This window comes from Mesoplodon bidens (genome assembly GCF_964165515.1).
Source record: "Mesoplodon bidens genome assembly, chromosome: 19".
Classification (NCBI taxonomy): Eukaryota; Metazoa; Chordata; class Mammalia; order Artiodactyla; family Ziphiidae; genus Mesoplodon; species Mesoplodon bidens.
In genome coordinates, this window is record NC_138179.1 from 18,295,394 (window position 1) to 18,318,749 (window position 23,356).

General features: G+C 52.9%; 2 protein-coding genes across 2 annotated transcripts in view; one reads left to right on the forward strand and one right to left on the reverse strand.

Annotated features, from left to right (window-relative positions):
- Positions 1 to 1,613: 1,613 nt before the first annotated feature.
- Positions 1,614 to 2,311, reverse strand: LOC308607360 (high mobility group protein B1). The gene has a single exon (XM_081219204.1). The coding sequence runs from the start codon at positions 2,235 to 2,237 to the stop codon at positions 1,629 to 1,631; it is 609 nt and encodes a 202-aa protein (XP_081075330.1). The 5' UTR covers positions 2,238 to 2,311; the 3' UTR covers positions 1,614 to 1,628.
- A 19,023-nt stretch (positions 2,312 to 21,334) lies between these two features.
- Positions 21,335 to 23,356, forward strand: part of RAP1GAP2 (RAP1 GTPase activating protein 2) — a 186,987-nt gene continuing 184,965 nt past the window's right edge. Inside the window, exon 1 of the mRNA XM_081220432.1 lies at positions 21,335 to 21,404. Coding sequence (XP_081076558.1) covers positions 21,361 to 21,404 — 44 coding nt within the window. The 5' untranslated portion in view covers positions 21,335 to 21,360. The remainder of the gene's footprint in view (positions 21,405 to 23,356) is intronic.

The following is a 23,356-nucleotide window of genomic DNA, read 5'->3' on the forward strand; positions in this document are numbered from 1 at the left end:
GAAGAATGGAAGTGATGTCATTTGGGGGTACACCATGTGCTGGCCAGCAAGAGAACAGGGACAAGGCTCTTACCGCGTCTCCCCAAACCAGCCCCAGGAATAAGGTTCAGAGATGATGGGAGACTTCACCTACCCAGACATCTGCCAGGAGTCCTGTTTAGCTAAGAGCAGTACATGTACTTTCTCTTGTCTCAATGACGATTTCAGAAGGTACAGGAAGCAGTGAGGGGGACAGGTATTCTGGATCCAGTTCTGCCCAGAGAGGAAGAATTCATTGGATGATGATGTGACGTGACAGGAACCCTGGGAAAGGTGACTCAGGCCACCTGGGAACTCTTGATATTCAGGAAATGGGAGGTCAGACAAAAATTTGCCCTAAACTCTAGAGGGCAGATTTCAGATCATGCAGAGAAAAGACCGAAAAGGCGCTAGAGCTTGAGGCAAGAGTATCAGGAAGGGTGCGGCAATGCGATCCTGAACGTACAGTTGTGAATGCTTGCAGGGACAGAGAAGGAGGCTGTCCTGGGGACATGCTGGTGAAGCACAGACATGAAGGGCACATGGTCAGAATCCGTTTCAGGCAACGTGCAAAGCCCTATTGTGAGCCAAGCACCATCTGACGTAAAGCAGCTTCTTCCTCACCTCCTTTCCTCTCGTCAAAAGCTCTCCACTACCTGACGTTATCTTATTTGCCTATTTGTTCATTGTCTGTGGCTCCCCTGGAATGTGAGGTCCGTGAGGGCAGGACCTTTTCCCTCTTGCCCTCTTCTGTATCCTGAGGTCCTAGCCCAGAGAAGGAGCTCATTAATCAGGCACCAGGTGAAGGACAAATGAACATAATGCAGGCTCACCGGTAGGAAGGCTGGAAGGGAACCTAGCTCCAAGACTGATGTGGGCCAGCTATACCCGCCCAAGATAACAGCCAGGGAAGAATAGGAGGGTGGGACCTCCTGCCCGTGCAGGTGGCTCGAGGCTAACCTTTTCTGAGGCAAAGAACAAGAATTCTCTTCAGAGTCACAGGAGCCCAGTTGAGTCCATGGCGGAGGGAAGCAATCGTAAGATAGGAAGGACGGAGTTATTCAAAATAACTTCAGCTTTCATACCTGGGAAGGCTACCTCCCAGGAGACTTGAAGAGGAAGCTGCCATAGCTCTGTGACTCAGCACTCAAAAAATTAACTATTATTCTTTTTTTTTTAAATAAAAAAATTGTATTTACTTAGAAGCATTCAGAATGTCAACAAAACAGCTGCAACTTTTTTTCTTTTTTTTTGCAATTACAGAGTGGCATTCAGTTAACAGCACAACAATTATTTCGTATAAGCTGCATCAGAGACAACTGAAGATGAAAAAACTACCATCCCCATATATAACTAATTTGTGCTGTGCACCAACAAGTACTTGCTTTAAATTTCCATGCCAATTTACAACCCCCATACTGTACCAGGCAAGGTTAGTGGCTATTGAAAATACCACCAGGACAGGGCTATCGAAAGACACATTCGGTAGTGTGTTAACTATACAAGAAAAGACACTGTACAGTTTAAAAACAAATCTTTAAAAGGAGTGAGTTGTGTACAGGGGGGTTAAATGCTTTATAGACAAGAAAAAAAACTGCGCTAGAACCAACTTATTCATCATCATCATCTTCTTCTTCCTCTTCATCCTCTTCATCTTCCTCATCTTCCTTTTTCTTGCTTTTTTCAGCCCTGACGACTCCCTTTTTTGCTGCATCAGGCTTCCCTTTAGCTCGGTATGCAGCAATATCCTTTTCGTACTTTTCCTTCAGCTTAGCAGCCTTCTTCTCATAAGGCTGCTTGTCATCTGCAGCAGTGTTTTTCCACATCTCTCCCAGTTTCTTTGCAACATCACCAATGGATAGGCCAGGATGTTCTCCTTTGATTTTTGGACGATACTCAGAACAAAACAAGAAAAAGGCCGAAGGAGGCCTCTTGGGTGCATTAGGATCCTTGAACTTCTTTTTTGTTTCCCCTTTAGGAGGGATATAAGTTTTCATTTCTCTTTCATAACGGGCCTTGTCCGCCTTTGCCATGTCTTCAAACTTTCCTTTCTCTTTAGCAGACATGGTCTTCCACCTCTCTGAGCACTTCTTAGAAAACTCTGAGAAGTTGACGGAAGCATCTGGGTGCTTCTTCTTGTGCTCCTCCCAGCAAGTTTGCACAAAGAATGCATATGATGACATTTTGCCTCTCGGCTTCTTAGGATCTCCTTTGCCCATGCTTAATTATTTTTCCTCCGCGAGGCACAGAGTCGCCCAGTGCCCGTCCGGCTCTCACTTGCCCCGGCGCTGTCTCTATCAGCTGTTATTCTTATATCACAAAAGTTGTACTAACTTCTGTGTGTTTATTATGCATCATGTTGTAAATGCTTTGCAGGCATAAATTGATTTAATCTTCATAACAATGCTATGATCTAGGTACTGTACTCCCCATTTATCAGATGACAAAGCTGAGGCGCAGGGTAAGTGGCAGTGCTTGCAACCACTATGCGCATGGCCTCTCAGAGAATGAGGCATGGGCTCCAAAGTGGGAGATGGCGAAGGTAATTTTTATCATTGCAGAGAGGAAATAAGTTCACGAACCATAAATAAGAGAGCTTAGCATCATTCCTGGTCAGGTTTCAAAGTCTGTTATTAGAGAGATGGTTTGGGGGTACTTAGAAAAGAAAGAGATAGAGGACCAGCAGCAGTGAGTGAATTCCCTGGGAACCCACCCTGCTGGGGGAAGCTTATTTGCTTTTCTGATTAGTTTTCTAGACTAGAAGGTACGTTGGGGGTGGTAAAGCAGGAGACAGTGGTTCTGAGTTTCTGCAAGAAATTGTTCTTTTCTTCCCATCAAAGCCTGCAGGTGACACAGAGGAATGTGGGCTGGGGGAGGGCACAGCTAGGGAGGCTGATGAGTGGGCTGCCCTTGCTGAGTCTGCTCAGTGTGTTCATGAGGGACTTGGTGAGGAAGGATGTGGACAGCATGCCAGGGACATTGCCGATGGCAGGAACCTGGGCACCATCCCAACGGACAAGATGGCACAGTTGGACCCGAAGTGCCCTGGAGGCTTGGAGTCCAGGTCCAAGTCTAGAAGGCACAGTTTAACAGAAATAAAGGAGAAGTCTATTTTGGGCTCCAATCTTGTCTGCATCTGGGCAGCAGGCTGAGGGGATCAACTGTCTGAGAGGTTCCAGTTGACTAGAAGCTTGGCCCCATGTTTTAAGAAAATGCTCATGTCTTGGGGCTGCAAGAGATCAGGGCAGAGTCCAGAGCTGAGGAGGAAAGTGCTGCTATTTTGTCTCAGACTAAGAGGAATGCTCTATCATTTCCTCATTTATTTTGTGGACAGAGATTGAGCAGATTCTTCTGCTCATACCATGCTGATGTTACCCTTGAATGGCTGAGCAGGTTACATTTTGGGGTAATGGGCTAGGCTGCTGAAGGGACTCAGAGGGTGGGTTGGCCACTCACCTTCCTTTTTGCTTTCCACCCTGCTCCAGGTCAGGCCCTGGGGTTATGATGCCTTGTCTTAAGGAAGACAAGGGTCCTGCCTCCATGGGACACACATTCTAGTGGGAGAGAAAGACTATAGACGCATAGACAAGAGAATATCTTGAGATGATCAGAGTGCAGAACAAACTGAAACAGAGCATCAGATAAAGAGTGACCAGTGGGTGTGTGGGGAGTTTGGAAGAGGTGGATGGCCTCTCTGAGAAGGTGACGTTTGAGCTGAGTCCTGAAGGGCTCAGGGGGCAGACATATGGAGAAGCTGCTGGTGAGGGGTGTTGAATAAAGGCTGGGGAGGGGCACAGGAGATGGGAAGTGAAACAGCAGTTACAAGGCCCTACCTAGGTTCCAGAAGTAGGAAGCTGTTGTAGCCAGAGCAGAGTGAGGCCATGGCCAGCAGATGGAAAGGATGCAGATTTCCATGCAATTAAATGAAGGGCTTTTTAACATTTAGAGCTACCCGAATACAGCGTGGGCTGCCCCCTGAGGGAGTGGGCTTCCCATCACTGAGATGTGCAAACCATATTCAGAGGTCGCCCTCCGTGAAGGTTAGGGAGGAAGACTCAAGCGTCTCAAAGGCTCCCTAGGGCACCCTTCCTGCCTTCAACCCCTTCAAGTTCAGGAGCACCCTTGGTTTGGCCAGAGCTGGGAGGATGGCTGTGCAGCGAATGAATGAAAGCTTCCGGCTGCCAGGTCGAAGCCGGGGTGGGGGGGGACGACGACGACGACAGTTTCAAGGACTCTGGCAGTCCCTGAAACCTCCCACTTCCAAGTCCAGAGAGCACTGAACCCCCTCTCCATCCCCACCGCACGCCGAGCTGGCGAGAGCCCCGGTGTCTTCCTCAATCCACCAGGGACCCGCAGATCTTTCCTCACCCCCGTTCCCCACCGGCCCGGGCCCCATCCTCCAGGAACTTCTGTGGGCCGGTGGGCTGTCCCCTCCTCCGCTCCCCTGGGTCCCTTGGGCGCGCCTGCCCCTCCCCGCGCCTTTGTTCCCGAGGAGCCGCCTCGGGCAGTCCCCTGGCGGCGGCGACTGGAGCATCCCGCGGGCGCCGCACCCCGGACTCGCCGTACCGGCACCCCCCGCCCCGCCCCCGCGCCCTCTCCTGCCGCTCGTGCCCGCCCCTCCGTCTCCCCCCCCACTTTCCGGCAGCTACGCGGCTGCGGCGCGGGGCGAGTCGGGTGGGCACTGCCGGAACCGGGGCGCGGACCCAGGCGTCGGCGTCGCGGAGGGCGGCAGGAGGGCCCCGCCTCGGCCAGACGCGGGCTTTCCCGCGGCGAGCGCGGCTCCGGCGGCCGGGGCGCGACTGCCAGGTGTGCGCGTGGCGGCGACGGCGGCAGCGGCGGGCAGGGGGAGCAGCTTTGTGCCCGGCGAGCCGCGGCCGGGGTGCGCGCGTGCGCGCCGCGGTGACGGTGCGCGCGGCGGGGCGGGCGGCCAGGGCAGCCCGTCGCCGAGGAGGAGGGGGCTCGCCGCCGGATGGAGAAGGGGGACGCCGCCGCCGCGGGCACACGGGCCGAGAGAGCCGCCGCGACAGACTGTTGCCATTCCGCCCACGTCGAGGAGTGAGCCCCGGGCGCCGGCTTCACAGAAGGTCAGCGGATTCGGGGCTGGGTGGTAATCCCGTAGTCAGCAGGGATCAGGACGCGAGTCCTGGGTGGGACTGAACCCAGGGTGGATTTGGGGTGTATGTTGTGAGTGCAAATGCAGGTGTTTGCAAAGAGAAATCAGCTCGTGTGGACGCGTGTGAGCCCTGCGCTGCGATTCCACGGAGCAGTTCAGCGGAATGGGTTGTTTGGGAGGTGGGGTGACTGTCCTCAGACACCCCTACGGGTGGGTCATGGCGCACACACATCCTGAGTGGAGTGTGTAGCTGACCGAGGTGGATCTCAGAGGTGGGGTGTTTACAGGTGGTGGTGAAAGGAAAAAGCCAGGACCCCCAGGAGGACCCTGTAGCTAGGCTGAGTTGGTTTGTTTTTTTCCGAAAGGACATAAACCCCACCCCATGCCCACTCCAACCTGTGCCTGTTGCAGGGAGGGGAGCTAGGATGGTGGGGTGCTGTGTAAGAGGCCTTTGTGGACCTTTGGGGCCGGGCCACGATCAGCCTGATGCTCATTTCTGGAGGCCCTGGGTGGATGAGCGTGGGGTGCCTGCCTTGGGTGGGGGTCCAGGGCACGCTGGGTGTCCTGACCCGGAGCTGGTTCAGGGGCATATCCTTCTTTCTCCTCATCTGTTTTCTATAGCTCCTCTACAGCCTTCTTAAGAAACCAAAGGGCATTTATATGCAAGTGGGGTTTGGGCTCTGAAGGCGGGGATCTGCCTCTGCTGAGTGGCCCCCATTGGAACAGCCTCCATAGGGAATAATAGGGTTGTCCTGGGCTGGGCGCCAGGGCCCTCTGGTTCTTTTCATGCTTTGTGACCCTGGGGCTGTCCCTTAAGCCCCACGCGCCTCAGTTTCCCATGGAGAGGGGAGAAGGCACCGCCCCGCTTCGCCTTTCCTGCTGCAGAGTGAGTAGTAAACAGAGGGCTCACAGCTGCCTGGGGCTGGGCGGCTGGGCGGCTGGGCGTGACTCAGGGCATGTGAGGTCCCCAGCAGTGCTTTCCCCCTGGAAAGTCCCAGCACGTCTTTGAGACCTGGGCAGGAGTTGGGGGAAGCTCTGCCCTCACCTCCAAGCGAGTGTGTTGGATTTTCTAAGTCTAAGTGTGGGGCAGGGTGGGTATCTTCTAGATCTGGCTGCTCAGGCTTCCAGAAACTACCTCAGGTTCCTCCTCCTTTCTAAGATGTTGAGGAATGGAGGGCGCGGGGCAGGGTGTGGGGAAGATTGGATGGGATGGGGGACTTAGAGTCACCAAATTTCTGGGCAGAGGCGGATGCTAAAGTTGAGTAGGGCCAGGGCACAGCTAGCTGGGAACGCCGCTCAGCCCGCTCAGCCCAGGCTGTTAGGCGATTTGTCGGGAGGTGGCCTCAGTTCCAGAGAAGATGACCTTGCTGCTGCAGGCATCCCGTCCCCAGGCCGACCGTGATCCTGTCTGGATCAAGTGTGGCTGAGCCACTGTGGTTCAGAATGACTTGAACCTCGAGGGAAGGGGACCCCAGCATGGATGGTGGCGGCAGCAGCAGAGCAGACCTGGGTTGAGTCCCAGCTCCGCCACTGTCTGTGTTTCCACCTGTGTTCCCCCAGAGCAGAACCCGAGGATGCCTTCTTTTTATCTTACTACCGCTCTGTCCTGGGCGGTCTCCTGAGAAGCCTTAAGGGATGCGTTTCAGAACTGCCCTGTTGGGGAGAGAAACAGGGACGTGTTCATCCATCAGCTCTGTTCCGTCCGTGGACATTAACTCCCACATGCTTCCAGGCTGCACGTGTGAGGCCCCAGTGGGTTCGTGTGGGCACCCCGCACTGCGGCTTCAAAGACGGTCCCGCTGGGTCCTCGAAGAAGCATTGCCATGTGGCTGCTCTCAAAGCCTGCAGGGAACCAGTCATTGCAGAAGTCGCTGGAGTAGGAAGTGGGACCGAGAGGGTCTGAGTACGCCCTGAGGTGTCCGACGCTGCGTGACCTTGGGCAAATTTCCTATCTTCTCTGAGCCTCAGTTTCCTTATCTGGGGGTTACGGGTATTAAATAAAATACTACCAAGTTTTTGAACATGATGATGGGTCCATAGCGAGAGCTCTGTGAATGGAATATTTCCGTATATTTGGGAAGACAGCACCTTCTGGGTGGCCCAGATATTCATTCACTTAAGTGGAGGAGGGGGCTGGATTAGGTGACTTCTAAAGAGCCCCCTCCTAGTCAGAGACTCTTGGGCTCAGGGGCCAGACACCTGACCTGGTCATTTCCTCCTGGAGCTGTGGCCCAGTCTCCCAGAGCCCCTGGATGGCTCTGCTTCGCGTTCTGTGGATTGGAGACAACAATGCCAGCTGCTCCTATGTGCCTTTCCCTGGGCTCTGTCCCCTGGAGGACATGGGAGCCTGGAGGGTGGGCAGAGGGGCGAGGGGAACAGGCAGTTCGGAAGCAGATGTTTGAAGGACGGGTGGCGAGAGGGCAGATGCTGGCGTTTGGAGCTGGCAGATGGTCATGGGCACTGGTCTGGGCCACAGTCAGTGGAGAGGACAGGGCACAGGGGTCGGGGAGGGCAAGAGAAAATGAACAGGAAGGGAGGGGAGAGCGGGTTGGCAGAGAGTGGCCCAGAATGATGGCAGAACCGGGGTTGTGGGGTGAGTCGAGGATTGGGGGGTGTCTGGAGTGGTGAGCTGTGGGCTGCCTGAGGATTGGGGGTGTCTGGAGTGGCAGGGACAGGCTGGGCCGGTGGGAGAGTGACGAGGTGGTGTGAGGGAAGGGACGGCACTGGTTGAGGATTAGTTGGGGGGGCCCTAGGGCATAAGCCAGGGCAGTTATCCTACTTCAGCGTACAGCACCTATAAGCTCCCTCCTTTTCCTTTTTCCAGTGCATCTACCTGCTCCTCCTGGGCCACCACCCACGTTGCCAGGTGAGGTGCTGTCGGCAAATACTTGGGTCCTGTTGTGATCGGTGATTGGAGAAGGCGAGGATTTACCTCTGCCAAGCCCCGTTTCCATGGTACCACGGTGACCCTTGTCTTCCTATCCTCTCCCATCTCTGGGCAACGTGGCCCTCCCCAGCGGGCGGTCGTACGGTGGGGATGGTGTCCAGCTGCCTTTTGCTTATGCAGGGGCAGCTCAGGCTGGCAATACAAAGGTCATGGTGTCCATCCTTCTGCCTTCAGGCAAGGTCACACCTAGCCTAGGCTAAGCGGTTGCAACAGCTACTGTCTTCATTTACAGTCATTTAAAGACTCCTCTGACCTCTGTAATTTGGGACTCCTTTTGTTTTTAATAAGTTTAGTAAAAAAAAAAAGAATCAGTAATGCCAGCCTATCCATCTCCTCCCTTCTTATTTTTTATTTTATTTTATTTTATTTGGCCGTGCTGTGGCATGCAGGATCTTAGTTCCCTGACCAGGGATTGAACCCGTGCCCCCTGCAGTGGAAGTGCAGAGCCCTAACCACTGGACCACGAGGGAAGTCCCTCCTCCCCTTTTAAAGAGCCAGATGACACTCTCTTCTTGCCCACACCTTTTTCAATGCTTTGCCGCTTCTCTAGTGAGAAGTTCTGGATCATGTCTGATCTCAGTCTGCCATGCTACACTTTCTTTTTGTTGTTGTTATTGTTTTATTTATTTATTTATTTTACTGTGTTTGCCACCACGCTTTAGGCCTTATAGGTAAGTTAGAAAGAGATTCCACTCTATCTTCTCAAGATGCAAAGTGGCCATTGGGGCTCCCAAGGCAGGTGGGACGCCAAGGCAAGGATTGTGCTCTGGGGAGCCTGGCCTGAGACCTGGTTTGGGTTCTGAACTTGCTCCTGCTCTCCAGGCTGGCTGGTGTTCCACCCCCCTTCCCTAGTTCAGATCCAGGGCTGTCAACCTCCTTCCTGGGTCATGCTGGGTGTGCTAGCTGGGTCCTACCGAGTCTGGGTCAGCAGATGGCATCAGGTATGGGCACCTTGGGGGACACTACCAATTAGATGACTGGTAGTGAGCAAGCGCTGGAGGGGAGTGACAGGCAGTCAGGCACAGCGAGTACACCTGTGCGTGTGTGCGCACCTGTACACGTGGATCCCTGGAGGACGTGTTGCTGGACCACTGTGTCTGCACATCTCTGTGTGGTTACCTGTGGTCCTCTGAGCATGTCTCTGTGTGCATTGTGTTGTGCCCCGGCTTATTTGTTTTCTTTTCTCTGGGTATGTGAGTTGGCCACGACCTGGCCCTTTCCAGCGTCTTCGAGGGTGTGCGGGTCTGATGGCTGGTGATATTTTACCCAGCAGGATTTCCTGGCCCCCTGAGGCCCCTGAGTCTTCTGCCCTGCCCAGCTCTGCCCTCTTTCCGGGATTCCTGTCCCTGTCCCTCCCTCTGCCTTGAGGAAATTGCTTCTCCCCCACTGGCTGTGTGGGTGCCCACTGCTGTTCAGGTGGGGCCTGGAGAGAGACCACCAGTCCAGTCTCCAGCCCCATCCTTCAAGCTCTGAGCTGCGGGTTATGGGCGGGTGAGCCCTGGGTGGAGGAGATGAGTCAGGATGGCTGCAGTGGGTGGCAGGAGCCAGGCTATGTGTCAGCATCTTCAGGGAGGTGTGTGCACCCCCATCCACTTCACCCATCCTCAGAGGCTTGGGCACCAGTGCAGCGGTGGGAAGGCGCCCCCACCTTCACTGTCCATATTCTCTTCCCTCGTAGCCATGCCTGGCAGTCTCTGGTGGGGAGCAGAATGGTTTCTGAGGCTCCAGGCATCCCACTGGCAGCCTTGGCCTCAGCATAATCATTTAAATTTATGGAGCTCTTCCTGTGCCAGGCCCCGAACTCACAAGATACATGTATTAGCTCACTGGCTCCTCAGAACAATCCTATGAGGTGGGTTATGAAAGCATCCCTATCTTATGAGGAAGTGGAGGCTCAGAGAGGCTGGGTCACTTCCACAAGGTCACACAGCTAGTAAGTAGGGGAGCCAGGACATGAATCTAGGTCTATTCTTTTTTTTTTTTTTTTCCCTCGATACGCGGGCCTCTCACTGTTGTGGCCTCGCTCCGGACACGCAGCCTCCGGACGCGCAGGCTCAGCGGCCATGGCTCACGGGTCTAGCCGCTTCGCGGCATATGGGATCTTCCCAGACCAGGGCACGAACCCGTGTCCCCTGCATCGGCAGGCGGACTCCCAACAACTGCGCCACCAGGGAAGCCCCCTAGGTCTATTCTTGACACTTGTTGCCGTGCCCTCCACTCTTCACAAAGCTGCATCCATCTCATCCTTACAGTCTCTCCTTCAGAGAGGCCGACTCTAAACAGAGCTCCCCACCCACCCCCCCACTCCCCTTTGGATCACATCACCCTGTTGTAAATACCTGTTGTAAAGTTATCCCTCTCTTGTCCTCCACCTCTCCACCCCTAGTCCCCCCAGGGATTTGTCTGTCTTGTTCACTGAAATACCCTCAGCACTAGCAGAGAGCCTGGAACAAAGCAGGGATGTGATAAACATTTGATGAATGGATGAATGAATACATGAAGGTATGTCTGGCTCCAGACCTAAGCTCTATACCCCTTCTCTACATGGTCTTTCACAGCAGGGACCACTGCAGGGTGGCCGGGAACACAGCTCTGGAGTCAGCTGCCTGGTTCACTGTTCTGGTTATCTGATTCTGCATAATAAACCGTCCAGAAGCTTATGGCCTGAAACAACAGTGATGTTTATTTTGCTCAGGAATCTGCAATTTGGGCAGGGCTTGTGGGGATACTAGTATCTGCTCTGCCATTGTCTTCTGGAGTGGCTCAAAGTCCAGGGGCTGGGATTGTCTGAAGGCTCGGTTGCTCACATGTCTGGCATTTGGTGCTGGCTGTTGGCATGAGGTGTTAGTTCCTCGCCACACAGGCCTCTCTGTGTGCCCCCTCTGTGTGCTAGTTTGGGCTTCCTCACAGTGTGCTGGCTGGATTAAGGGCAAGAAAGAGCCAGACAGAAGCTATTTCACCTTTTCTTACCTGGCCTTGGAAATGATGCAGCTTCACTTCTGCCAGAATCACAGATCCACCAGGATCCGAGAGGGGGGAACGTGTACCCCACCGCTTAATGGAGGGGTGTTAATGTCACAGGGTAAGAAGAGCATGTGGAATGGGGTTATATTATGGGATGGTGGGGCCATCTTTGGAAAATACAGTCTGCCACAGCCACTTCTTCGGAGTGTGACCTTGAGCAAATTACTTAGTCTTTCTGTGCCTCAATTTCTCCTTCTATAAAGTGGGAACACCATCAGTATATATTGGGTTATTTCGTGCTCATTGGGTTATTTAGCGGTGACTACACTTCTACCCACGGATCCCCTTGGCCTCAGGTAAGGCATTGGTCCAGGTTTTCACCGAGCTGCAGGTTCCAGCCCCAGTTCCACCCCCAACTCTCATGTAATTCAGGAGGCACCTACCTGTGCAGAGTCCTTCTGAGGGTGGGGCCGGTGATGGGGAAAGAAGAGGGGACCCTGAGTGGAAAAGGCCTTTTCTGTCTCCTTTTATTATGTGATTCTGAGTCAGCCCTGCTCTCTTCAAAGGGGCAAGGGGCAAGGTTGGTGGAGATGCCATGAAGCTGGGGTTCCAGCAGGATTCCTCTGGGTCTGGAGGCACAGTTCCCACGAGGACCCCCATCTTTATCCAGGGAAGTCAGGATAAGTGAACCTGCTGTGTTTGAGGTGCAGGCCTTTTTTTGTGTGTGTAGCTCCCTCCTTTTCTCTGTGCCCCCTGCCTGCCTCCGTCTGAGTCACTGTTCATCTGCCAGAAGAATGGCTCCCCAGCCTGGCTTGCCAGGCCCGGGGAGGAATCTCAGGGTTTCCTTGTCCTGGCCCAGGCTGGGGTACTCCTAGCTGGGCATTGGCAGGGAGCCAGGGAAAATCTAGGGGTTTGCTGGAGCCCAGCCTGGCTGTATCTCACATCTAGCAGTGCCCTCATTCTCTATAGAAATGGCAGAATTGTTAAAAGCAGAGGCTCTGGGTTTGAGTTCTCCTGCGGCCACCTGCCAGCCCTGTGACCTTGGGCACATCTCTTAACCTTTCTGAGGCTCCATTTCCTCACCAGGCTGGAGGACATGGTTATGGTAAGGATTAAATGAAATAAAATCATGGTGTAACTGGTTCATGGGAAATAATCAAGAAATGTTGGCAGTTATTCTTTATAGATGAACAAAGTGAGGCGGAGGGAGTTTAAGCGATTTCCCCGCAGCCACATTTAACGTCAGAATCAGGGCTGGAACCCATGTGCTCTGACACCAGGTGGTTGTTGCTTATCTCTTGCCATACAGAGAATTCCTCCATCCCTCAATCCCTTTTGCCAGGGGGCAGTATGGCTGCCATCCTAGAAATACAATCAAGAAGATGCCCCCGTTTCCTCCTTGCACTACCCAGACTTGCCTGTAGAGGGCGCCGACACCTACCTTCTTTCCCATCTGGGGAGGGAAGTGTCCAGGTGAGGCTCTGCAGTAATAGGGGAGGGTGGGGAGCGACACAGCTGAATGGGGGAGAGTGAAGAGCTGGCTTTGTGATCTCCTTTAGACAGCTCCTAGTGCGGAAGCTTTCCTACAGATAACTCCAGGGCCACCAAGGATGATGGGAGTATCCTAGTGGATTTCATTCCAGTGTTTCTCACTGGATTAGAATCATCTGGGGAGTTTGTTAAAGATGCAAATTCCATGACCCCACCCCAGAACGATGGGATCCGAAATTTAGCCATTGCACTGGCTAACAGGTGTATAGATCTGTGCCAGACACCACTCTGAAGGCTTAACACGTATTAACTCCTATACCCCTCCCAACAACCCTATGAGGTAGGTACCATTAGTATCCCCACTTTATAGATGGGGAGTCTGGTCTGAGGCACAGAGAGGTTGAGGAACTTGCCCAAGTTCATACTGCTTGCAAGCAGCAGGGCTGGGGTTTGAACCCATGCTATTCAAGCCCCAGGTGGGTCTCAAACCTGGAGCATGTGAGAAACACTATTTTATTTATTTATTTATTTTTGCGGTACGCGGGCCTCTCACTGCTGTGGCCTCTCCCGTTGCGGAGCACAGGCTCCGGACGCGCAGGCTCAGCGACCATGGCTCACGGGCCCAGCCGCTCTGCGGCATGTGGGATCCTCCCGGACCAGGGCACGAACCCGTGTCCCCTGCACCGGCAGGCGGACTCTCAACCACTGTGCCACCAGGGAAGGCCCCGAGAACCACTATTTTATAACACTGGGCCTGTCCCCTTTCTTGCCTCCTTTTACTTCCTTTTATTTGTCGTTATTTTAAATAGCATTTATTGTGTTTTTCTGACTATAAAAGCAAAACCTGCTTATTTCAGAAAACTTAAAAAGTTCAGGAAAGCACAAAGAAGAAAAAATCATGATCTTTAATCTCACCTCCTGAACAATATAGTCCTGAGCGTATTAGCCTGTTGCATTCTATTCAGAGACTTACTGTACCTTGTTTGCCCTGGCATCACATATACAGTCGTCCCTCAGTATCCTTGGGAGATTGCTTCTGGGACTGCCCCCCACCCCGCTCCCCTCCAGTATACCAAAATCCTGTGATGCTCAAGTCCCTTATATAAAATGGTGTAGAATTTGCATATAACCCATGCCATTCTCCCTTATTCTTTATTTTTATAATTAAAAAATAATTTAAGGGCTTCCCTGGTGGTGCAGTGGTTGAGAATCTGCCTGCTAATGCAGGGGACACGGGTTCGAGCCCTGGTCTGGGAAGATCCCACATGCCGCGGAGCAACTAGGCCTGTGAGCCACAACTACTGAGCTTACGCGTCTGGAGCCTGTGCTCCACAACAAGAGAGGCCGCGATAGTGAGAGGCCCGCGCACCGCGATGAAGAGTGGCCCCAGCTTGCCACAACTAGAGAAAGCCCTTGCACAGAAACGAAGACCCAACACAGCCAAAAATAAATAAATAAATAAATTAAATAAATAGCCAAGCATTAAAAAAATAATAATTTAAGATTATACTCCATTTAAATTTATTATAAAATATAGTTTGTACCTCTTAATTCCCTACCCCTATCTTGTCCCCCACCACCTTCCCTCTCCCCACTGGTATCCACTGGTTTCTTCTCTATATCTGTGAGTCTGTTTCTGTTTTGTTATATTCATTCCTTTGTTTTATTTTTAGATCTGAAATATAAATGGTAACAGTCTTTCTCTGTCTGACTTGTTTCACTAAGTGTAATACCTTCCCAGGTCCACCAAGTTGTTGCAAATGGCAAAATTTCATTGTTTTTTATGGCTGAGTAGTATTCGATTGTATACATATACCACATCGTCTTTATCCATTCATATGTTGATGGTCACTTAGGTCTCCCATATACTTTAAATCATGTCTAGATTACTTATAATACCTAATACAATGTAAATGCTATGTAAATAGTTGCCAGCATGGCAAATTCCAGTTTTGCTTTTTGGAATTTTATGGAAAATTTTTTTCCTGAATATTTTCTATCTGTGGTTGGTTAGCTGAGATGAACTGTATTGTTGAGAGATGTTGTCTTTCTCTAACCTACCCCTACTGTTGGAAATTTAGATTGTTCCCAGCATTTCATAGTTATGACAACAATGAGCTGGAGACCCTCAAAAGTACAACCTGGCACACAGCTCTGATTTTTTCCCCTTGGGATTTCTAGGTCAAAATATGCATTTTTTAATATGCATATTAAAAAAAACTGCCTATTGAAGCATAATATACGTACAGAGAAGTGCACAGGTTGTAAGTGTGCAGGTTGATGGATTTCCACAGGCTTGACATACCCATGTAAAACCAACACCCAGATCCCCAAACTGGCCATGATCTGCACTCTAGAAGCTTCTTGGCATGAAGGTAAGGATTCCGACGTGAACTGTCAAATTTCCCCCAGCAAAGTGGTATATTGGTCTCCTTGGGGTTTTCTTACTTAAGATTGAAAGACAAACTATGCTTAAAAGCAGAGTGGATGGGGAATTCCCTGGTGGTCCAGCGGTTAGGACTCTGTGCTGTCAATGCCGAGGGCCCGGGTTCAATCCCTAGTCAGGGAACTAAGATCCCACAAGACGAGTGGCACAGCCAAAAAACAAAACAAAACAAACAAAAAAAACCCAACCAGAGTGGATGGAAGAACCATCTGTAGTCAGATACTGAGAGAGAGAGAGACCTGGGTTCTACCTCTCTGGGGCAAGACAGACTTACCTTCAGGGTAGAAGAGGTGATCTCAGGACTGGAATCAGCAGTCAGTTTGAGCTCTAAATAGTTTAAGAAGGTTTTAAAGAAATGAGCTTTTGTAGCTTCCACCCCTCCCCTTCTCCTCTTCTTCTTCATCTTCTTTCTTCTTCTTAGCAAACCATCTGTTTAACACTTTTTCTTTAAATTATAACATGTTCTTGGTAAAAAAAAAAAAAGTCAAGCAGCACAGGAGGACGTAAAGTGAAAAGTTTCTTCCCCCTGGATTTCCAGTTTCAGTCCCATTCTTCAGAGGTAACCAGTCTTGGGCAATTGCTTATGTTTCCTTCCAGAAATTGTCTAGGCATATATAAGAATTTACATATTTATTTAAAACTAATGGGATCCTATTATATGAGCTGTTCTGTCTTTTTAAAAAATATTAATTTATTTATTTATTTTTGGCTGCGTTGAGTCTAAGTTGCAGCATGTGGGCTCTCTAGTTGAGGTGCTTGGGCCCAGTAGTTGCAGTGTGCAGGTTTAGCTGCCCCGTGGCATGTGGGATCTTAGTTCCCCAACCAGGGATTGAACCCAAGTCCCCTGCATTGGAAGGCGGATTCTTAACCACTGGACCACCAGGGAAGTCCCTGTTCTGTGTCTTTTTGTTTGTTGTTTTTTAATTTTTAATTTTTAAAATAAATTTATTTTATTTATTTATTTTTGGCTGTGTTGGGTCTTCGTTGCTGCACGCGGGCTTTCTCTAGTTGCGGCGAGCGGGGGCTACTCTTCATTGCAGTGCGTGGGCTTCTAATTGTGGTGGCTTCTCTTGTTGCGGAGCATGGGCTCTAGGTGCACGGGCTTCAGTAGTTGTGGCATGTGGGCTCAGTAGTTGTGGCACAGGGCTCAGTAGTTGTGGCTTACATGCTCTAGAGCACAGGCTCAGTAGTTGTGGTGCATGGGCTTAGTTGCTCCACAGCATGTGGGATCTTCCTGGACCAGGGATTGAACCCGTGTCCCCTGCATTGGCAGGCAGATTCTCAACCACTGTGCCACCAGGGAAGCCCCTATTTGTTGTTTTTTTAGTTTTTAGGATATCTTTATGTAGTAACACATATAAATCCTACCTCCTTCTTTTCAGTGGCTACACAGTATTCTATTGTATGCTTGTTCCACAGTATCGTGAAATGATGATTATTTATTTTACTAATTGTATTTGCTATTATAAACAATGAGATAGTTAACATCTGTGGGCATAGATCTTGTCAGCTTGTATGAGTTTACCAGTAGGATAAATCTCTTTTTCTTCTTTTTTTTTTTTGGCCGTGCCACGAAAATTGTGGGATCTTAGTTCCCCAACCACGGATTGAACCCGGGCCCTTGGTAGTGAAAGTGCAGAGTCCTAACTACTGGACCGCCAGGGAATTCCCCGGATAAATCTCTAAAAACAGAAGTGTTGGCACAAACAGTATGTGCACTTAATATTTTAATAGATCTTGCCAAATATCTACACACTAATGGTGGGGTGCCTGTTTCCTTACAACCTCACACCATTATCAAGGATTTTTTAAAACTTATCTGATGGGTAAAAATACTTTATTATTATTTAAAAATAATTTAAAATAATGGTACATGTTGCAGCTTCTTTAGTTCACAACCACGTGTTGCTGGGAGTTCTCTTGGTAGATGGCGTTACCGAACAAATCAGAATAAATTGCACAACTGTCATATATTGGGGTCTTGCTCTTGGAACCGAGTTTTCACAAGCACTTCTCTTGTAATTTTTTTGGTCATCATCTTGCTTTTCAGAACTTGTGCAATGGGAAATTCAGTCTAGCCCTTGAGACAGCGTGAGGGGGGAAGTGATCAGGGCACTGTAAATCACAATGCAGATGTGAGATGTCATTTTATCTCCATCCCAAGGTGTAGATTCCCAACCAGTGTGGGTCTGCTGGCTCTGAATACCATGGCACCCTGTTTTCCTGGAGATCAGGAAGTACCATGGCACCCTGTTTTCCTGGTCCTTCTCTGCCGCTATGCTTTCTCCTCACTTGGTTTATAAAGGAAGCAGAGGCTAATCTAGCCTCCCCTCTGAGGCAAGGTCAACTGAAGCCTCCAAAGAGCACGTGACCTGCTCAAGGTGATTCAGTGGTCGAGATAGGAGGAGAGCTGAGCCTTACGGGGTCGGTACTGACGCCAGCTTATGTTGTCTGGAGTGGGGGAGGATCCAGGCTGAATGATCTAGTGCCTGCTTCTCTCAGGACATCTGTTTCCTCAGCTTCCTGTAACTGCCTCATCCCCACGCCTGGGAAAGGAGCTTGTTTCATCCTTTACCTCCTGCTTGCGGCTGCGAGGACAGAGCTGCCGAAGTGGAGGAAACCACACTCTCTCCCTTCCCTCCTGCCCTCAAGGGACTGCAGATATGATGGAGGGGCTCCTGGCAGGGGCCTGGGCTGCCTCTCCTCCTCCGATCCCAGCCAGCTTTCTCCGCTCCGTGTTTCTCTAAAATCCAGAAAACTGGGTGGGTTCCCTGGAGCTCTGTCCCGGGGTTGGGGCTCTGGTTGGTACTTGCTCCCTCAGCTGGACCAGAAATACCCACAGGCTTACCACCAGGGAAGCCAAGGCATTGTGACTTAGTGACCCAGAGTGGACCCTTCCTCTGTGGAAGGGCAAGGAGCAACCTCAGGTGAGAAGGACTTGGGCACGTGCTCTTTCCTGCTTTGTTGTTCTTTCCTGGCTGTTGAGCTGAGCTTTGCTTTCAGGGCCTTCGTTTCCCCATCTGTAAAATGGGCGTTGCGTGAACTGGGCATTTCTTTAGGTTCCAGAGTCAGTGGGGCAGGTTTGGTCTGATGATGCAGATCATTGTACAGAACAGTGGCTGAGAACTTGGGCTCTGGAGTCAGACCTGGCTCTGCCACCATCACGCAGGTTCCTTAACCTCTCTGTGCCTCAGTGTCACCATCTGTAAAATGGGGATAAAGTGGTGCTATCTCAGAGGTGGTTGTGAGATTGAAAGGTCAGTGCTGACCCATAGTCAACTCACAGTCACAGCGCTGCCCCTGGCCCCCCTGTCCCCATAGCTTGTCCTTATCTCCACCCTGACTGCCCACATGCTGAGTCAGCTGAGGTTTGGGAGGAAGCTGGGCTGTGCTTGGTGGGGCAGGAGGGCTGGGCCTGGCACACAGCATGCTTCTCTTTTCTCTTGACTTGCAGTCCTTCCCAGAGAGCCATGGACTCCTCGCTGCCCACCTCCACCCAGAAGAAGAACAGAGGGGTCAGAGCAGGGGCAGCTGGAAGCTGCGTGGGACCGAGGGAGGGGGTGGAATCATAATAGATAGTACATATAACAGCTCCGGTAATGGTTTGGGAGCCCTGTGCTGTGTTTATGTTCATTTATAATCTTGTGAGGTTGGTGGCAGCCACCCCCTATTATGGAAGAGGAAACTGAGGCCTAGAGAGGTTAGATAAGTTGCTGGAGGTCACACAGCTCCAAAGCTTGGGAGCCTGAGCACTGAGGAGAGGAGAGTGGATGAGGCTCTAGAATGACTCTCACCTCCCTCCCGAGCTTATGCGGTAAAATTGAAAGCTATCTGGGAACTTCCCTTCTCTTTCTCTGGGCCCTCACTCTGGGGGGCGAAGACGGCACCGGCCCTTCTGGACTCTCAGGTTCAAGTCCAGGCTGTGAGTTCTGTGCCCTTCCTGCTGATGCAGCCAGGCCATTGCCGCTCCTTGGTCAGGTGTCTGAATCCCATGACTCTGTGTCTTTTGTGGCTGCCATGCAAGGTGGGAGAATCCAGCCTGGTCTTGACATGCTCCTCCCTGCCTGCTCCTTGGGCAGCCCTTCTGACCTTCAGATGCTTGGGCTTGGGCCTGTGTCTCCTCTGGGTCTGCAAACATTTGGCCCAGGTGGCCTCCTACCTGGGTTTTATCTGGGTGTCTTTGCAGACTATGAGGGCCTGAATCAGAGCATCTCTCAGCTGTGTCTTCCCCTAGAATATGTTGGTGGACAGCAAGCACATATGGTCACATGTGTGTACAGATAAGAACAGATAAGACGGAAGGCCGGAAGTGCCCAAGCTTACTGTGCCTGCAACCCCTCCTCTCTCTCCCACATGGAAGCATGTCAGATGACGTGCTCCAATGCTGGGCTCACTAGGAACTCCCTCTCATTGATTAAAAAAAAGTAAGCACTTTGCAAAAGGAATGTGGGTTATTAGTTATTAGTAACCCACGTGACGCCTGGGCTGAGGCTGTGGCCCGTTTCTGGCTTACCCTGGTGCTCCATCCTGTGGTTCAGCAACCCTGGGGAGGAGAGGGGGGAAGCATTGTGGGAGTGAGTCCTACTGGGTCCGATTAGGTCTCCTGCCCACTCCCAAACCAGTCACTGCAGCCAGGAGGGTGAAGCCCTGGCTGGCCAGGCCTGGCCAGGTGTCCCCCCCGGGAGCAGATGGAGCACAGAGCTGTCTTGCTCAGAGGGAGGCCAAAAGGATGCAGGACACGCAGGACCCAGGGTGTCCGTGGTACCTGCTGAGCATCTCCTGAGTGTGGGGTGGGTGCAGTAGGGGTGACGGATCTGGGTGTGGAGTGGATGTCCAGTGGGAAGCCGGTGGTCTATGCAACCCTAGGGAGTGAACCACTTGATCCTTCCTTTTCTGATGAAGGTGAGGGTGGAGGGTGCAACCTGAACCAAGGACCACCAGGCTCCTGCCGAGCAGCCAGCTGCCCTGAGGCACAGGACCCCACACTTGCCACCTCTAGCCCTGAACTTGGTCAGGACCCTGTGCTGCCCCCATAGGGCCTGAGGCCCCTTGTGTCCCCTGCAGCGGAGGAGTCAAGAAAATAAAAATGCCTGTGCCCCTTGTCCACAGCCTGGGGGTGGCCCTCTGGCATCACAGCACGGACCTGACTCCCAGCTCCGGGGAAGGTGGGCCAGTGGGAAAGGCCAATGGTGGAAGCTTCTCCACTGCTTGGTAGGGGCGGGGACTTGGCACCCCGCCTGTGACCCTCTACCCTAGGCTGCTGTATGTATGTGCCGCACTCTTCTACGGGGCTCTCATTAGTGAGCACCTACCGTGTACCAGGCATGGTCAGCACTGGTGCAGACAGAGATTAGGACTAGCCTGTGGTTCCAGTGGGAAAGGCAAAGATGTGCACATCGGTGCCACCTGCCACCTCTGCCACTGCCGGCAGGAGCTCAGCACTGCTGACCTCTGTCTAGACGCTCAAGGGCATCTGAGCAGTACAGATCTGTGCCTGTGTATGTGAGGGCGCCTTGTAGGCGTGTGTGCGATCTGAGCGTGCGCCTAGGTGTGTGCACGTATGTTGATGTGTGTGTGAGCGTGTGTTTGGGGAGCTATATGTGCATGAGGTGGATGTGCGGGTGTCTTTGTAAATGTCTGCACGCACCTGCAGGTGAGTGTGCAGTACCTGCGTGCACGTGTGTGCCGGCGTCTGCTGACCTGCAGGTGAGTGTGCAGTACCTGCGTGCACGTGTGTGCCAGCGTCTGCTGACGTACGTGAGCATGCGTGCGCCTAGGTGTACCCGTGGGTCCTTTGCGTATATGTGTGCACGTGTGTGTGCGCCCCTGGGCCCACGTGGGTGCACGTATACTTGTGTCCACACGCGTGCGCGTGTGGGGCAGGTTTATCTGGTACGGCGGAGGCAGAAAGGCCAAGGTCCCGCCTCCGGCAGCCCCAGGGAGTCGGTGTGGGCCCCGTTGGCAGGGCTCCCTGAGCCTTCCAGCCAGGCCTCTCTCCCACTCCCAGGCACAATCATGGGAATCCTCGGGCCTCCTTGGGTTCCGGGCAGCCTGGGCTGTGTGGGGCAGAGCTGCTAACCCGGGCTGTGGTGCAATCTGCCGGCCGAGCCCCTTCCGGAGCTGCGGGTTCCTCCGGGTGTGGGGAAGCTGCCCTCTGCGACCTCCCCTGCCTGCCTTGGTGCGTCCTGGGGGGCAGGACACCCCTCCCACCCCGCGGCCTCACCCACAGGAAGCCGGGCTGGGGGGCAGGCGTTGGGGGAGGTGCCACGCCGGGCGCCCCACCCTTTGCCGGTGGCTGTCGACCCCGCTGCTCCGAGGCCACAGAAGTCTTGCTAACAGCCCCGGGGGCATCGCCGGACCAGGGGCCCCTCTGTCACAGCCATGTTTCACAGGAAGCGCAGCGTCTCCTTTGGGGGCTTCGGATGGTGGGTAACAGATGGGAGGGCGGGTGAAGGGGTGGGAGCAAATCTGGCCGCGAAGCCCGGTTGAGCCTGTGGCTGCGACCTGGTCTGTAGGGAGCAGTGGGGGGGACTTTCAGATGCTTGGGCGGGTTGGAGATGGAAGATCCTGTGAGGGGAGCACCAGGCTTCTCCTCACTGTCCCTTGGGTACAATCTCCTAGGGAATTCAGAGGTCGGAGCTGGAGCCAGTGTGAGTGTGACTCTGACTGGTGAACGCGGGCCTCTGTGTCATGTGTTTCCATATGTGCATCTGTGATGACTGTGAACACGTGTGTATCTGGGACTGTGTGTTTAGGTGTGCACGTCTGTGCGGCCGGGTGTGAGGTGTGTGCCTGGCTGGGTGGGTGTGCCGATGCGTGACCACGTGTGCACTCTGCGTTTCTGAGCAGATGCCGGTCTGCACCTCGCAGCTTCTGTACCTGTGTGTGCTCTTGTCTGTGCATGTGTGTTATGCTCTTGTCTGGGTCATCTCTGTGGCTTCGTGGCCAGGAGAGTGTGTGGCCTGCTCGGCCTTTGGGCTCTCTCCTCTCTGCAGGGGTGAATAGTGAGAGGACGGGGCGGGCCTGTCGCCAGGGGCCCCTCCCTGCCCTCCCCCTACAGCCAGTCTGAGCAGCTGGGGCTGCGCTCCAGCCTCTTGCCTGACCCTCTGGGCCACCTTTTGCTGCTAAGTTTCTGTCTGGGACAAAGGAGAGGCTCTTTCCTCACTACGGGGCCATAAAGTGGGGAAACTGAGGTCAAAGACTTGTCTCTGGTTACCAGCTGCCGGCAGCTTCTCCTCAGCTGGGGAACGGGGTCTTGTGGTTTTCATTATCAGTTTCCTTTCAGCTTCTAGGCTTGGAGCATTGTCAAAGAAGAGGTTCCTACTGCTGAGGGGGGGAGGGTGGCCAGGGCTGTCCTGGTGTGGAAGCCGCGTGGCCAGCAGTGGGGGGCATAAGAGGTGAAAGAGGGTGGGAGGGAGCACAGGGGCTGCAAGACATGGGACGGCAGAGCTTCCTGGTGGGGCTGGAGGGTTAGGGCGGCTATCACGTGGGGATGGCTTTCAGCAGGGAAGGGATATTGCAGTTGTTTGAGGGCTAAATTACAGATTCCTGGAGCCCTGGTCCACTCCAGACAGTGAAAAGAGTCTTGGGGGTGGTATCTTCAGAGCTCCATTGGATGCCAGGGTGGATGTCCAGTAGCACTGGTTGACAAGGTGATGAGAGTGGATGGGATGCGGCAGGGGAGGGAGGAGAGAGACAGCACCCGGAAGAACCTGGGGACCTTGGTTTCCTGAAAGGGAAAAGCTCAGTGTCACAGCGCTGCCCTGTCTCCCCATCTCAGCCCTGCCAAGCCATAGACCCTGCCCTCCGAGGCCACACCCCCGTGGGAGCCCGGTTAACTGAGTAGGTGTGGACGTGGGTCCCGGGACCGGGGCTGCTGTGGGCCAGGGTGTGACCCAGAGAGTTGGTGGGTGGCGGGTGGCGGGTGGTAGGCTGAGAGGGCTGCTGGGAACCCTGGGTCAAGGTGCTGCTACCCTTCTGCTCTTTGAGGAACCCAGATGGGACACTTCCTCTCTCCAGGTCTCAGTTTCTCCATGTGTAAATGGGGAATTTCTGCCTTACCCACAACAAAGGGATGTTGTAAGAATTAAAAAAGATTCCTTGGGAAAATATAAAATGTAAGGGCTTATTGATAGGGGTTCCAGTTGGGTTGCTCTGGGTGACAGATGTTATAGCAGAGTGCAGGGGTCTGCTCCTGGGTCCACCTTACTCCCATTCAGTGAGTTGAATGGGAGAGGAGGAGGATCTCCATACCAGAGGGGGTTAGGAACCCAGTGAGACCCCTGGGAGCCTCGTGGAAGCACCAAGGAGGGGGCCCACGGGGCCCGTGGGGAAGAAGCTGGGAGGAGGGACCTGGGCCAGGACCCTCGGGTGTGGC

Excerpts from the sequence above, each read along its gene's own strand:
- LOC308607360 (XM_081219204.1), bottom strand. The coding sequence starts at position 2,237 with ATGGGCAAAGGAGATCCTAAGAAGCCGAGAGGCAAAATGTCATCATAT.